The sequence below is a fragment of the Mobula hypostoma genome, chromosome 6, assembly GCF_963921235.1.
Source record: "Mobula hypostoma chromosome 6, sMobHyp1.1, whole genome shotgun sequence".
In the NCBI taxonomy this organism is placed as follows: Eukaryota; Metazoa; Chordata; class Chondrichthyes; order Myliobatiformes; family Myliobatidae; genus Mobula; species Mobula hypostoma.
Window position 1 is genome coordinate 111,797,236 of NC_086102.1, and position 17,187 is coordinate 111,814,422.

The following is a 17,187-nucleotide window of genomic DNA, read 5'->3' on the forward strand; positions in this document are numbered from 1 at the left end:
ACAAATTCACTATCCTCTGGCTAAAGAAATTCCTCCTTGTCTTTGTTCTAAAGGGACATCCTTCTGTACTGAGCCTATGCCTTTGGTCCTAGCCTCTCCCTTACTTTTCTAGTAAGCCCTTTAAATGCATTTTGTCCTTAAATGCACATCCTCTAGTATTTTTCAAAGACTATAAGACATAGGAGTGGAATTAGGCCATTGAGTCTGCTCTGCCATTCCATCACAGCTGATTTATTATCCCTCTCAACCCCATTCTCCTGCCTTCTCCTGTAATCTTTGACACTCTTACTAATCAAGAACTATACAAGATCCAACCTTTTCTTCCCCTGTTCTCTCAGAATCCTACATCCTACATCCGTAGTCAACAGAAATCTGCCCCCTTTGAGTCTTATGAAACAGTAACAGTCCAACAAGTCCACATTTGGCCCATATCCCTCCAAACCTTCCCTATCCATGTACCTGTCAAAAGATCTTCATCTTCAGTTTATGCTCTCTAGTTTTAGATCTGTCTATGTTCCAAAAAGAAAACTGTGACCACTTGTCGTATTTTGAGCAGAATAGCATATAATAGTAAGGGTGTAATGCTGAGGCTTTATAAGGCATTGGTCAGACCACACTTGGCGTGTTGGGAGCAGTTTTGAGCACTGTATCTAAGAAAAGATGTGCTGGCATTGGAGAGGATCCAGAGGAGGTTCACGAGAATGATCCTGGGAATGAAAGAGTTAATGTATAAGGAGCATTTGATGGCTTTGGGTGACTGGAATTTAGGAGAATGATGGGGATCTCATTGGAACCTACTGAATACTGAAAAGCCTAGATAGAGTGGACATGGGGATGATCTTTCCTATAGTGGTGGAGTTTAGGACCAGAGGGCACAGCCTCAGAATACAAGGGCACACTTTTAGAACAGAGACGTGGAGCAATTTCTTTATTCAGAGGGTGGTGATTCTGTGGAATTCATCGCCAAAGACAGCTATGGAGGCCAAGTCATTGGGTCTATAAAAGCGGAGATGGACGGTTCTTGATTAGTCAGGGTGTCAGAGGTTACAGGATAATGGGGTTGAGAGGAATAATAAATCAGTCATGATGGAATGGTGGAGCAGACTCGATGAGATGAATGGTCTCATTCTGCACCTATGTCTCATGGTCTTATCTACACCTCATAATTTAAACAACCTGTCAGAACACCCAACCACACTCACAAATTCCTTCTGTTTTCAGTTACTGTCCACCATTAGTCAGCTCTGAGCTAACTGGAGTGGGGCAGAAAGTAGACCATTACAGCTTAGTACAGGCCTTTTGGTCTACAGTGTTGTGCCAATCTTTTAATCTACTCCAAGATCAATCTAACACTTCCTTCTCACATAGCCCTCCATTTTTCTTTAATCCAACTGCCCATCTAAGTGTCTCTTGAATATATCTGCCTTTACCATCACCCTGGCCATACGGCTGTGCTCTCACCACTGTGATAAAAAACCTACATCTAACATGTCCCCTATACTTTCCTCTATCAACCAAAAGTTATGCTCCTTTGTATTATCCATTTCCACACTGGGAAAATGCCCCTGGCTTGATCCACTTGATCTGTGCCTCTTAGCATCTTCTACACCTTTGTCTACTCACTTGTCATCCCTCTTTACTCCAAAGAGACAAGCCCTAGCTTGCTCAGCCTATCCTCATAAAGGCAGCATCCCAGTAAATCTCCTCTGCACCCTCCCTAAAGCTTCCACATCCTGTCTATAATGAGGCAACCAGAACTGAGCACAATACTCCAAGCAACATACATCAAAATTGCTGGTGAACGCAGCAGGCCAGGCAGCATCTATAGGAAGAAGCGCAGTCGACGTTTCAGGCCGAGACCCTTCGTCAGTCCTGACGAAGGGTCTCGGCCTGAAACGTCGACTGCGCTTCTTCCTATAGATGCTGCCTGGCCTGCTGCGTTCACCAGCAACTTTGATGTATGTTGCTTGAATTTCCAGCATCTGCAGAATTCCTGTTGTTTGCGTTTAAATACAATACTCCAAGTGTGGTTTAACCAGAGTTGTATAGATCTGTAATATTACTTCACAGCTCTTGAACTCCGTCCCCCAACTAATGAAGGCCAACATGTAATACACCTTCTTAACTACCATATCAACTTGGGAGGCAACTTTGAGGGATCAATGGGTGAGGACTGCAAGATCCCTCCGTTTCTCCGCACTGCTAACAACCCTGCCCTGAACCTGATAGGAACACGCAGGAAAAGTGGGAGTAAAGAAATCAAGGGATACTGGAATATTCAGGACTACAAGGAAACTGAGAAGGAATGCAAGGAATATTTATTAAACTGGGGATGCCCAGGAATATTCAGGAATACCAGGAATTCTGTGCCTTGGTGAACTCACCACTCTTGGACTCGAGGCTGGGGATGCCATGCATGATGACATGGTGCAGAAACAGAGGCTTGTTGTTCATCGGGATGGTTCCGGACAGCAGTCCACTGAAATAGTGGATGTACCTGCAGCAGAGGAAGGGGTGAGGGTTACACATTCGTACAGCCCGTGTCCGGAGAGAGAGATACCAGCCCAGGTCCCACAGAGGGCACAGAGTGAAGCTCCCTCTATACCATCTCCCTAACACACTCCTGGGGTCATAAACAGAGAGATGCTCCCTACATAACGTCCCCCCACACACTCCTGGAGTCATAAACAGAGGGAAGCTCCCTCCACACTGTCCCATCATACACTCCCGGGGTCAGACACAGAGTGAAGCTCCCTCTACACCGTCCCATCACACACTCCCGGGGTCAGACACAGAGTGAACCTCCCTCTACACCATCCCATCACACACTCCCAGGGTCAGACACAGAGTGAAGCTCCCTCTACACCATCCCATCACACACTCCCAGGGTCAGACACAGAGTGAATCTCCCTCTACACTGTCCCATCACACACTCCCGGGGTCAGACACAGAGTGAAGCTCCCTCTACACCATCCCATCACACACTCCCGGGGTCAGACACAGAGTGAAGCTCCCTCTACACTGTCCCATCACACACTCCCGGGGTCAGACACAGAGTGAAGCTCCCTCTACACCATCCCATCACACACTCCCGGGGTCAGACACAGAGTGAAGCTCCCTCTACACTGTCCCATCACACACTCCCGGGGTCAGACACAGAGTGAAGCTCCCTCTACACCATCCCATCACACACTCCCGGGGTCAGACACAGAGTGAAGCTCCCTCTACACCATCCCATCACACACTCCCGGGGTCAGACACAGAGTGAAGCTCCCTCTACACTGTCCCATCACACACTCCCAGGGTCAGACACAGAGTGAAGCTCCCTCTACACCATCCCATCACACACTCCTGGGGTCAGACACAGAGTGAAGCTCCCTCTACACCATCCCATCACACACTCCCGGGGTCAGACACAGAGTGAAGCTCCCTCTACACTGTCCCATCACACGCTCCCGGGGTCAGACACCGAGTGAAACTCCCTCTACGGTGCTGTTGTTGAAAGGGCATGTAAGTACTTCTTTGAATTTAATACCCTGTTCTGGGGTTGGACAGACACCGGGATCGTTTACCATCTGTAATATGCAAGTTGCAGTATCGGATGTGGGGTCCACACAGGATGATGGAGGCAGGGTGGTTAACGGCAGCTCTCCCCCTCCCAGCCCTGCTCCAACCTCACATCGGAACCGCTCAGTGGAGTTTTACGACACCCACCTCTTCTGTGAGGGCTGGATAACCGACGATATTTTGTCCTCGTAGAATTTCTTCATGGCGAACCGGTCCAACGCCTGGTCGGCACTGTGGAGAGGGAGAAAGAAAAGGGGGAACAGTTAACGCTTGGAATTGTGAGCCTCGGTTCTGGAACAGGAATTGGTTTATGATCTGTACATGCCTCGAGACACACTGAAAAGCTTCTTTTCCATACTTTAAATATTAAAGATTTGCTTTATTTGTCACACGCACATCGAAACATCGTAACATACAGTGAAATATGTTGTTTGCAGCAAGTCAAATCAAATCAGTGAGGTTTGTGCTGGGCCACACTTCCACCATCAATATCACAAGCCCACAACTCACTAACCCCAACCTGTACATCTTTGGAATGTGGGATAAACCTGAGTGGGCAGTGCAGTTTTCGGGGCAACAGCTATACAGCCAGGGAGCTGCAGTGGAAGACATTAATTCACAGTGACTACCAAGTCGTGATGGCCAAGGTACAGCTTCAGTTTGCTGAGTAAACTCTTCAAAGATTAGCTTTGTTCGTCACGTGTACATTGAAACAGACTGTGAAATACACAGTTTGCATCAAATCAAATTAAATCAGCCAGGATTGTGCTCGCAAGTGTCATCACGCTTCCAGCGCCCACAACTTACTAACCTTAACCCGTACACCTTTGAAATGTGGGAGAAAACTGGAGCACCCGGAGGAAACACGTGGTAATGGACAATGTCCTTACTGACTCCGGCGGAAATTGAACCCCGATCTTACAGCACGGACCCAAGCAATTCTGCTGATGCCGGACATGCAGAGCAACACATAGAAAGTGCTGGAAGAACGCAGCATCAATGGAAAGAAGTAAATAGTCGCTGGTTTGGGCAGAGGCCATGCAAAATGTTGCTCTAATAGGTGTACCAGCACGCCACCCTCATTCTGTCCACACAGATCCAATCACTAGACAGGGCATTGAGGTAAAGCAAGGTAAAACAATAATAAGGAAGAATAAAGTGTAACAACTGCAGAGAAAGTGCAGTACAGGTAGACAATGAAGTTCAAGGTCACAACAAGCTGGATTATGGGATCAAGGGGAGGGAGAGGAGGGAACGTCGACTCAGACCATGAGAGGCCTGTGTCGGGCATTTTCATGCCTTACAAGGCGCAGATTGGAAGTCTGTGTGGGGCGCCACTCCTCGCACACAGACTAGAGCAATGTGTGATTAAGTGCCTTGCTCAAGGGCACAAACACGCAGCCGCAGCTGAGGCTCGAACTAGCGACCTTGAGGTAACTAGACGAACGCCTTAACCACTTGGCCACGTGCCCAACACTAATCAAGAATCCAACTTATTGTACAGGAGGTCTGCTCACCATTTTAACCTGGCATATCAACTCGACACACAGGAAGGTAAGGAGCTCCAGAGAATAGCAAACACAGCCTGGTCCATCATGGGTATGTTCCCTCCCCACCATTGATAGCATCTACAGGAGGTGCTGACTCAAGAGAGTAGCATCTATTATCAAAGATCCCCACTAACCAGGTCAAGCCCTCCTCTAGCTGTCACCATCGGGCAGGAGGAAAATTGGTAAATTGATCTATTCTTATCACCATTACCAAGGTACAGTGAAAAGGTTTCTCTTGTATGATGTTCATTCCAGCACTGCTTGAGGGTAGAGTGGAGAACAAACTGCAACAGTTTCGGAGAAAGTGCAGTGCAGGTGAACAATAAAGTGGAGGTCCATGACAAAATAGATTGTGAGATCAAAAGTCCATCTTCCTCTGCTAGGGAATGATTCAGTCATCTTATAACTCTGTACCACAGTCGTGTAATGGCTGGCACGGCTAAATTACAGTTCGGGGCATACAGGGGTTCAGAGTTCAATTCCAGCACCTTGAGCAGGGAGATTGTACATTTTCCCCGTGACCACATAGGTTTTATCCCACAGTCCAAAGACCGGTTAGTACATTAATCGGTCATTGTACATTGTCCTGTGGTCAGGCTGTTGTATCAATAAATAACTAACAGTGAGGTGGAAGCTGTCTTTGAGCCTGATGGTTCGAGCTTTCAGGCTTCTGTCCTGTGGGAGAGGAGAGAGGGGAGAATGTCCGGTGTGAGTGGGGTCTTTCATTTCGCTGGCTGCTTTACTGAGGCAGTGAGAAGTGTAGACAGGGTCCGTGGAGGGGCGGCTGGTTTCTGTGATGTGCTGAGCTCTGCCCACAACTCTCTGTAGTTTCCTTGCAGGAACAGTATAAGTGGCATGGAAACAGAAGCTTTTCACTGTCCCTCGATCAGTTTACCATATCAGTAAGGAAGAGTGGAACCCGCGGAGGTTCGTGATGCTGGAGTCACCTGCTCCACTGCAGTTTCAGGCAGGCTGTTCACGCAGGATGCGAGCGGGGACTAACGCAGCTGAGGTACCCACCTGGCGGATATGTTGCTGTAATGCATGTAGGCTGCGATAACCACTCCTGTCCGGCCACAGTTACCCTGTAACAGCAACACGTGGAATGGAGTTAGTGCATCTGTCACACGTAACGCCCCGACCATGCAACACTGCTATGGGCAGAGGGTGAGGTACCAACGTCGTGGAGGAATGGGGGAAATAGTCCCTTTAGAACCACTGACTAATTGTACAACAGACCCTCAACAGCCACTCGGACACTGAGGGACAAGTCTGCAGGCAGATCAAGCAAAGGTGTAAAAACAATAGTGTTGTTGTCATGACGGACTTCAACTTCCCTAATATAGACTGAGACCTTCTGTGTGCAAGAGGTTCAGATGGGGCAGAATTTCTTAGGTGCATCCAGGAAGGTTTCTTAAATCAATTTGTATAGTCCAACCAGTGGAGGGGCTGTCCTGGACCTGGTGTTGGGTAAAGAGCCTGGCCAGGTGACTGACCTTTCAGTGGGTGAGCAGATAGCGAACAGTGACCACATCTCCTTAAGATTTAAGGCAACTATACATAAGGATAATTATGGACTTTGCAGGTCAGCATCAAATTGGAGCAGGGTAAATTATGGGAGCATTAGGCAGGAATTAGGGAGAGTTAATTGGGAACAGCTGTTTTTGGACAAGTTCACAGTCAACTTATGGAGGGAGTTTAAAGACCAACTGCACAGGGTACAGGACGGGTATGTTCCAGTTAGAAGGAAGGGCAAGAATGGCAAGGTAGGACAACCATGAAAGTCAAGTGAGGTGATGAATTTAGTGAAGAAGGAAAAGGAGAAGTATGCTAAGCTTAGGGAGCTAGAATGAAAAAGCGCCCATGAGGAGTATAAAGAAGCCAGAAAAGAATTCAAGAAGGGAATTAGGAAAGCCAGGAGGGGCCATGAATACTTGGCAAAGAGGATTAAAGAGAATCCTATGACATTCCATACATGCATCAAGAGCAAGAGGATCACCAGGGAGAGAGTGGGATAACTCATGGATAAGGTGGAGAACATTTGCTTCGATAGGGTGAGATGTTGAATGAATACTTCACATCAGTATTTACCAAGGAGAAGGATGTAGAGGATAGGGAGATCAGTGCTGTGTGTATTGATGTGCTGGGGCATTCCAAGGTAAAGAGGAGATAGTGTTGGGTCTCTTAAAGGGCATTAAGGTGGATAAGTCCCCAGGGCCTGATGGGATATAACTCAGATTATTACGAGAATGAAGAAAAGCGATTGCTGGGGCTTTGACCAATATCTTCGAGTACTCTCTAGCCACAGGCAAGGTCCTGGAGATCTGGCAAGTAGGTAATGTTGTTCCATTATTCAAGAAGGGACAAGGGAATAATTCTGGAAACTATTGATAGGTGAGTCTCATGTCAATGGTAGGAAAGTTACTGGGGAGAATCCTTAGGGATAGAATTTATGAGCATTTGGAAAACCATGACCTAATTGAGGAGAGCCAGCATGGCAAATTGTTTCTTCCTAACTTGATTGAGTTTTCTAATGAGGAAAGGTGGGCAATTGATGAAGATAGAGCTATGGATGGTGTGTACATGGATTTCAGTAAGGTGTTTGACAAGGTCTCTCATGAGAGACTCATCCAGAAGATTTAGGATGCATGGTATCAATGGTGAATTGGCCATTTGGATCCGGAACTGGCGTGCTCATAGATGACAGAGGGTAGTGATCGAAAGGACTTGTTCTAGCTAGAGGTCTGTGATTAGTGGTGTTTCACAGGGATCAGCAGTGGGAAGTTAGCTGTTTGTGATGTGTATAAATGACCTGGGTGAAAATGTAGATGGGTGGGTTTGTAAGTTTGAAGATGACATGAAGATTGGTGGTGTTGTGAATAGTGTAGAAAGCTGGCAGAGAATACAGCAGAATATATCTCAGTTGGAGATATGGACAGAAACATGACAGATGGAGTTTAACCCAGCCAAATATGAAGTTGCATTTTGGTAGGTCAAGTACAAGAGACAATAGACCATTAAGGGAAAGACCCTTAACAATGTTGATGAGCAGAGGGATCTTCAGGTCAAAGTTCATAACTTCCTGTAAGTGTTACACAGGTTGATAGGATGTCTAATAAGGTACATGGCATGCTTGCCTTCATTTGTAGAGGCATTGACTTCAAAAGTCAGGAAGTTATGTTGCAGCTTTATAAAACATCTGGAGTATTGCAGACGGTTCTGGTAACCCCATTACAGGAAGAATGTTCAGGTTTTGGAGAGGGTGCAGAAGAGGTTTACCACAATGTTGCTTGGATTAGAGAGCGTGTACTATAACAAGAGGTGAGACAAACTTGAGTTGTTTTCCCTAGAGCAGTGGAAGCAGAGGGAAGATCTGACATAGGTTTATAAGATTATGAGAGGCATAGATAAAATAGACAGACACTATCTTTTTCCAAAAATTGATATGCCTAATACCAAAGGACATGCATTTAAGGTGAGACGGGATAAATTCAAAAGAGATGTGAAGGCCAGTTTTTTACACAGAGAGTGGTGGGTGCCTGGATTGAGCTGTTGGGGGTGGTGGTAGAGGCAAAAATATTAGAAACCTTTAAGAGTTGTTCGGAGAGACACACGAATGTAAGGAAAATGGAAGGATATGGACATTGTGTAGGCAAAAGAGATTAGTTTAATTAGTTTAATTTTCAGGTGAGGCGCCGCTTCACCTGTGAGTCGGCTGGGGTGATATAATGTGTCCGGTGCTCCCGATGTGGCCTTCTATATATTGGCGAGACCCGACGCAGACTGGGAGATCGTTTTGCTGAACACCTACGCTCTGTCCGCCAGAGAAAGCAGGATCTCCCAGTGGCCACACATTTTAATTCCACATCCCATTCCCTTTCTGATATGTCTATCCACGGCCTCCTCTACTGTAAAGATGAAGCCACACTCAGGTTGGAGGAACAACACCTTATATTCCGTCTGGGTAGCCTCCAACCTGATGGCATGAACATTGACGTCTCCAACTTCTGCTAATACCCCACCTCCCCCTCGTACCCCATCCATTATTTATTTATATGCACACATTCTTTCTCTCACTCTCCTTTTTCTCCCTCTGTCCCTCTGACTATACCCCTTGCCCATCCTCTGGGTTCCCCCCCCCCACCTTTTCCTTCTCCCTGGGCCTCCTGTCCCATGATCCTCTCATATGCCTTTTGCCAACCACCTGTCCAGCTCTTGGCTCCATCCCTCCCCCTCCTGTCTTCTCCTATCATTTTGGATCTCCCCCTCCCGCTCCCATTTTCAAATCTCTTACTAACTCTTCCTTCAGTTAGTCTTGACGAAGGGTCTCGGCCCAAAACGTCGACTGTACCTCTTCCTGGAGATGCTGCCTGGCCTGCTGCCTTCACCAGCAACTTTGATGTGTGTTGTTTAGTTTAATTAGCCATTGATTACTAATTTAATTGATCTGGCACAACATTGTAGGCCAAAGGGCCTGTTCCCTCTGCTGTCCCATTCTATGGTCAATGTTCAAGGACAGAGTAGTGAAAAAAATTCTTGAGCTTTTGTGTTAAGGTTAAGAAAGAGATAGTATTGGAGTTCCTGAAAAATATTAGGATAGATAAGGAAATCACAAACACAAGAAAGTCTGCACTTACTGGAAAACTGAAGTAACACACACAAAATGCTGGAAGAACTCAGCAGGTCAGGCAGTATCTATAGAAAGAGTAAACTGGAGGAACAAATTGTATCATTTCTTAATGCATGCATTACTAAATGACAATAAAAGAGGACTGCGTGTCCTCATAATCTAAAAAAAACAGTTGACGTTTCGGGCCGAGACCATTCTTCAGGACTGAGAAGGAAGGGGGAAGATGCCAGAATAAAAAAGGTGGGGGTAGGGGAATTGAGGCTGGCTGGAAGGTGATAGGTGAAGCCAGGTGGGTGGGAAAGACCAAGGGCTGGAAAAGAATGAATCTGATAGGACAGGAGAGTAGACAGTCGGAGAAGGGGACGGAGGAGGGGACCCAGGGAAGTAATAGGCAGGTGAGAAGAAGTGAAAAGTCAGAGTTGGGGATAGAGGAAGGCAGCGGGGGGGGGGGGGGAGTTTGTTCACTGGAAAGAGAAATCAATATCCATGCCATCAGGTTGGTGGGTACCCAGATGGAATATAAGGTTATGCTCCTCCATCCTGAGGGTGGCCTTATCTTGGCACAAGAGGAGGTCATGGATCGACACATTGGAATAGGAATGGGAATTGGAATTAAAATATTTGGCCACCGGGAAGTTCCATTTGTGCAGAGGTGCTTGACAAAGTGGTGCCCCAATTAACAACAGGTCTCAGCAATGTATAGGAGGTCACATTGGGAGCACCAGGCACAATAGATGATCCCGAAAGATCCGTAGGTGAACCTGGAAGGACTAATTGTGCCCTGAGTGGAGGTGAGGGAGGAGGTGAATGGGCAGGTGCAACATCTGGGCTGCTTGCAGGGATAAGTACTGGGAGGGAGTTTAATGGAGAGGGACGAATGGACAAGGGAATTGTGAGGGAGTGATCCGTGTGGAAAGTGGAGGGGGTTAGGGAGGTAAAGGTATGCCCCTGGGGCTGGACAGGATATACCCAGGATATACAGACAAGTGTGAGGTATTGCACTTTGGAAGGACAAGCCAAGGTAGAACATACAAGGTTAATGGTAAGGCACTGAGGAGTGCAGTAGAACAGAGGTGATCTGGGAATACAGATACAAAATTCCCTAAAAGTGGCCTCACAGGTAGATAGGGTCGTAAAGAGAGCTTTTGGTACATTGGCCTTTATAAACCGAAGTATTGAGTATAAGAGTTGGATTGTTATGGTGCGGTTGTATAAGGCATTGGTGAGGCCAAATTTGGAGTATTGTGTACAGTTCTGGTCACCAAATTACAGGAAGGATATTAATAAGGTTGAGAGAGTGCAGAGAAGGTTTACAAGGTTGTTGCCGGGACTTGAGAAACTCAGTTACAGAGAAAGGTTGAATAGGTTAGGACTTTATTCCCTGGAGCGTAGAAGAATGAGGGGAGATTTGATAGAGGTATATAAAATTATGATGGGTATAGATAGAGTGAATGCAAGCAGGCTTTTTCCACTGAGGCAAGGGGAGAACAAAACCAGAGGACATGGGTTAAGGGTGAAGGGGGGAAAAGTTTAAAGGGAACATTGGGCGGGGGGGGGGTTTCTTCACACAAAGAGTGGTAGGAGTGTGGAATGTGCTGCCAGATGAAGTGGTAAATGCGGGCTCACTTTTAACATTTAAGAAAAAGTTGGACAGGTACATGGATAAGAGGTATATGGAGGTGGGACTAGGCAGAAAAATGGTTCAGCACAGCCAAGAAGGGCCAAAAGGCCTGTTTCTGTGCTGTAATGTTCTATTGTTCTATGGTTCTATGGTTTTACTGCAGGAAGTGAGGGAAGAGACTGTTGGCGCATTGACAATGATTTTGTTTTCCCTGACCACAGGAGTAGCACCGGAAAACTGGGCTTATCACCATGAACTTCCTTGTTCTATAGGACCATAAGACAAGGGAGCAGAATAGGCCATTCACCCCATTGAGTCTGCTCTACCATTCTATCATGGTTAACTCACTATATTGTACCTCTCCTGCCTTCTCCCTATAACCTTTAACACCCTTACTAATCAAACACCTATCAACCTCACTTTAAATATACACAATGAAACTGCTGCACCGTTCCATCATGACTGATTTATTATTCCTCTAAACCCCATCTTCCTGCCTTCTCCCATAACCTTTGGCGCACTGACTAATCAAGAACCTATCAACTTCCAGCATAAGTACATCCAATGACTTGGCCTCCACAGCCACCTGTGGCAATGATTTCCACAGATTCACCACTCTCTGGCTAAATTAATTCCTCCTCATCTCTGTTCTAAAAGGATGTCCCTCTATTCTGAGTCTGTGCCCTCTGGTCCTAGAGTTCCCCACTATGGAAACATTTCCTCTATATCCATTCTATTTAGGCCTTTCAACATCGATAGGTTTCAATGAGATTCCACCCTCATTCTTCTAAACTTCAGCAAGTACCTGCCTAAAGCCATCAAATGCATTAACCCTTTCATTTCCGGGATCATTCTTGTGAACCACCTCTGGACCCTCTCCAATGTCTGTGTGGAGTTGGGAAGCTGGAACGACCCGGGGACGCAGGGGAGAGGAGGAACGTTTGGACACGGGTCCTCACCTTGTTATGAATGACGACGACGTGCTGGGGGTCCGAATTGAGCCAGGTGTCCATGGCCTTACAGATGCTGCAGATCTTGTCCAGGGGGGGTGCATGAAGGTCCGGCCACCCAAAGTCCTCCACCTGTGGTCAACAAATCGCCTGTGACAAACTGCGAGAGCCAGAGGCCTTCTAACACCCAGCAGAGGGACAGGGCTGACTGATCTCACTCTGAGCCCCACACTCGCCCTCAACCATGAATACTCACCTCACCCCAGCCTCGCACTACACCTCCAGCCCCATCTCCCACCATCTACCTCAAAACTCACCCCCACCCTCAAACTCTTCTCCCACCTCTTCTCACTCCCCGAATGCCACCACCCCCCTCTTTATGCAGGCTCCTACTCCCCGCCATCCTCCTTTCACCTCCCTTCACCCTCTGCCCCTTCATTCCCCTTTTGCTCTTCCCCTCTGCCCATCCCTTCACACGTGCCCCTCCATCTTCCTCTGCCCCTCCCCTCTCTGTTCCCTTCCTACCTCCCTCCCTCCGAAAGTCGTACCTTGGGGTTGAGCTTTCCGATGTCTCGCCGTTTCTCCGACAGGTTGAAGAGCTGAAGGAGGGATCAGGAAACAGGTTAACACTGGCCAAGCTGGGCAATGCAGCCTCTGGACCTGTGCGTCCCGATCCAGGCTGCCTATCCCTCCCCCGTCCACCCCTCCTTGCAAGCAAACAGCCTCCCCCATCAAATCCCCACGCATTCATCCCTCCTCATCCTCCCCACCCAAACACCCTCCCCAACCACCCTTCACCCACTACCCCTGCACGCCCTTCCCATCAGCCTCCACCCATCCATCCACCCCTCCCTTATCCACCCACTCCATGCCCTCTGGGAATATGCCACATTACGAATGACCCACAGGACCATGTGGAATCGGACCTGGCCTTCCCCACAATCCCGGCTCGTCTGGCTGTAACTTCAACCCTGACGCCTCTCAACAACCGGCCTCTCAAACGGTCCAGGACTCTTGTCCCCGACACCCTTTGAAGAGTCATGACATACTCACCACCCTCTGAGATAAATACAATCACACCTCAATTCAGGAAAAGCCCTTCTATTCAAGTTCTGGATTGTCAAGAACATCCTTTCCACACTCACCGTGTCCAAACCCCCCAGGATCTCATAAATACAAGAGGTTCTGCAAATACTGGAAATCTTGAGTAACACACACAAAATGCAGGAGGAACTCAGCAGGTCGGGGAGCATCAATGAAGGGAATAAACAGTCAACATTTCAGGCCAAGACCTTGATCAGATCCTGTATGTCCCGTTTCAGGTCCTGATGAAGGGTCTCAGTCTGAAACATCGACTGTTTATTCCCCTCCATTGATGCTGCCTGACGTGCTGAGTTCCTCCAGCATTTTGTGCATGTCCCTCAGGATTTGACTTGCTTATTATTCTAGATCCAAGCCCAGCCTGTCCAACAACCCTCATTGAAGGTACAGTCAGGTATCAATCCAGTTAACCTTCTCTGAAGAGTTTTCACCACCTCACCATCTGAAGGTGTTCACCATTCTCCAGTTCTGCTGTGCGCCTACCACCACACATTGGATCCTTAAGGTGGTCACAGCCAGGCTTGAGTAGTGGCGATGACCTCCCACTATCTATTAAATGCTCCCAATGGTATGCATCTCAAATAGCCTCTGACAACCAAGTCCAGCTTCCAACCTTCATGTATAGCTTCGTTACTAAGCCCAGCAGAACCATTTCTACTGACAGGAGAAGATTATTGGTGCTTTTAAACCAGTCACTCTGAGCAGATAGGGCTGTGTTTGGCAGCTCATCCAGAAGAAAAACTCTGATCTCAGACCTTTGCTGCCTTGCAACTATACACACTGATGGGGAAGGCTTTGAGGAGAAATCTGGAGCTGGAGTCCCCAAGGCAGTCCTACACTGAGTTCAATGCTGACTGGCAACTCCTGGGGCACACTGGTGCCAAACTGCATCAGTCTCTAACTTTCCTTTGGATTCATCAGCTGTGTGGAGAGGGGAAGCCTGCTGCAGGAGCAACAACTTGGTCTCTATATCGTACTGCCCTGGCTTGCGTACTGAACTCAGACGCAACATTCATAGTTGACTCCAACCAATGATGGGCCTCCTATGGCCACAACAGGTCCACAGCAGAAACCAACTCCCTGGCACTCGGCTTTGGGGCACATAGACACAGCCCCATCATGGGTGCAACTTCCATGCCATCGAGGACATGTTCAAAAGACAGGGCCTCAAAGCAGCATCCAATATGAAGGACTTTTGCCACCCAGGACATGCCTTCTTCTCATTACTACCATCAGGAGGCTGAAGACCCACACGCAACAATCCATGAACAAATTTAACAATTTGTCAGTGATAATAGACCTGATTCTGAGATGCTGCCTGGGTTGGGGATACAGAAACCCGAAGTCCCACTCCAAATGATTCAAGAGCAGCGAATTCTCGAACCAACTGTCACAATCCAAATCACTATAGCAACACACTGAGCACTTTGATCACCCAAGCACCCTCACCATCCGGGACGTGCTCTCTCCTCATTCCTACTGGCAGGGAGGAGGTACAGGAGCCTGAAGATGCACACTCAATGTTTCAGGAACAGCTTCTTCCCCTCCACCGTCTGATTTCTGAACGGACCATGAACCCAGGAACATTTCCTCACCGGTTTGCTCTCTCTTTGCAGTTCATATTTACTTTTTGTAAATTTCTCATTGTAACTTATAGATTTTTTTATGTATTACACTGTCCTTCTGTCGCCAAATAATTAATTTCATGACATAGTGATAGCCAGTGTCTGTCTGTTGCAGCCCGGAACTCTCAGTAAAACTCGATCTGGTTGCTCAGTGTAAGGGAGAATACAGGGGCATTAAAGGTTTACCACGTCAATTCCTGCCTTGGTGATTGTCCTACAAGGACAGATTGATGGATAGAACTTTTACTTTCTAAATCATAAACACAAGAGGTGCAGCTGCTGGAAATCCAGAGCAATATGCACAAAATGCTGGTGGAACTCAGCAGGTCAGGCAGCATCTATGGAGGGGAATAACCAGTCAACATTTCATACTGAGACCCTTTGTTAGGACTGGAAAGAAAGGGGGGAGATGCCAGATTAAGAAGGTGGGAGGAGGGAAAAAAGTATAAGCTGGTAGATGACAAGTGAGAGGGAAAGAGGGTGGGGAGGGAAGATAAAGTAAGAAGCTGGGAGTCGATAAGCAGAAAAGATAAAGGACTGAAGAAGAAGGGATATGGTAGGAGAGGAGAGTGGACTATGGGAGAAAGAGAAGGTGTGGGAGGGAGCTAGAATGGGGAATGGATAAAGAGGAGGAGGAGGTGGGGAGACATTACTGGAAATTGGAGAAATCAAGGTGATGCTAGGAAAGCAAGAGTTAATTTGACTGGAATAATCTGTGGAGAGAGAAACAGATAATGTGCTTGTCAAAAACCCATCAGAGGTCAGGGATAGATGAGGTGAACAGGCAAAGATCTGATAAATAGAATATAATATTTTCCTTGGTCAAACAAGGTTCATTCAGTTATTACAGAATCATGTTCTTACAACACTTCAATATTCCACAATTTACACTATTTAGAGCCAATAGTTTCAAAGTGTAGACAAGTACATGAAGATGCAGAGAGGGGAAGGATATAGTCAATATGCAGAGAGGCATCAGATTTAACAGGAGTCACTGATAAGTGGTTAGGGTGTTGGGCTCACGATCTGAAGGTTGTGGGTTCGAGTCTCGGCCAAGGCAGCGTGTTGCGTCTTTGAGCAAGGCACTTAACCACACACTGCTCCAGTCCACCCAGCTGAAAATGGGTACCGGCAAATGCTGGGGGTTAACCTCACGATAGACTGGCATCCTATACGGGGGTGGGGGGAGTCTCGTACTCTCAGTCGCTTCACGCCACAGAAACCGGCAAATGCACTGGCCTGATGAGCCACAAGGCTCGGGACAGACTTTGACTTTTTGATTGATTTAATTAGACTGCCACAACGACATGGGCCAAAACACCTGTCCTGTGATGTAATGTTCTATGTTTCATGTTCAACAATCCAAGTTGTGGCAGGACAATGTAGAGGGAGCTTCACTCTGTGTCTGACCCTGGGAGTGTGTGGTGGGATGGTGTAGAGGGAGCTTCACTCTGTGTCTGACCCTGGGAGTGTGTGTTGGGATGGTGTAGAGGGAGCTTCACTCTGTGTCTGACCCTGGGAGTGTGTGATGGGACGGCGTAGAGGGAGCTTCACTCTGTGTCTGACCCTGGGAGTGTGTGATGGGATGGTGTAGAGGGAGCTTCACTCTGTGTCTGACCCCAGGAGTGTGTGATGGGATGGTGTAGAGGGAGCTTCACTCTGTGTCTGACCCCGGGAGTGTGTGATGGGACAGTGTAGAGAGAGCTTCACTCTGTGTCTGACCCTGGGAGTGCGTGATGGGATGGTGTACAGGGAGCTTCACTCTGTGTCTGACCCTGGGAGTGTGTGATGGGATGGTGTAGAGGGAGCTTCACTCTGTGTCTGACCCTGGGAGTGTGTGATGGGATGGTGTAGAGGGAGCTTCACTGTGTCTGACCCTGGGAGTGTGTGATGGGACGGTGTAGAGGGAGCTTCACTGTGTCTGACCCTGGGAGTGTGTGATGGGACGGTGTAGAGGGAGCTTCACTGTGTCTGACCCTGGGAGTGTGTGATGGGACAGTGTAGAGGGGCTTTACTCTGTGTCTGACCCTGGGAGTGAGTGATGGGACGGTGTAGAGGGAGCTTCACTCTGTGTCTGACCCTGGGAGTGTGTGATGGGACAGTGTAGAGGGAGCTTCACTCTGTGTCTGACCCTGGGAGTGTG

The 17,187-nt window shown here is 47.6% G+C and overlaps 1 protein-coding gene across 8 annotated transcripts in view; it reads right to left on the bottom strand.

Annotated features, from left to right (window-relative positions):
* The window catches only part of tns1b (tensin 1b), a 392,135-nt gene that overhangs the window by 190,457 nt on the left and 184,491 nt on the right, over positions 1-17,187 (bottom strand). For all 8 annotated transcript variants that reach the window (XM_063051466.1, XM_063051470.1, XM_063051471.1 and 5 more), the window contains 5 exons: positions 12,867-12,917; positions 12,328-12,450; positions 6,138-6,202; positions 3,715-3,798; positions 2,385-2,497 (listed from right to left, as the gene is read on the bottom strand). In XM_063051466.1, coding sequence (XP_062907536.1) covers positions 2,385-2,497; positions 3,715-3,798; positions 6,138-6,202; positions 12,328-12,450; positions 12,867-12,917 — 436 coding nt within the window. The remainder of the gene's footprint in view (positions 1-2,384; positions 2,498-3,714; positions 3,799-6,137; positions 6,203-12,327; positions 12,451-12,866; positions 12,918-17,187) is intronic.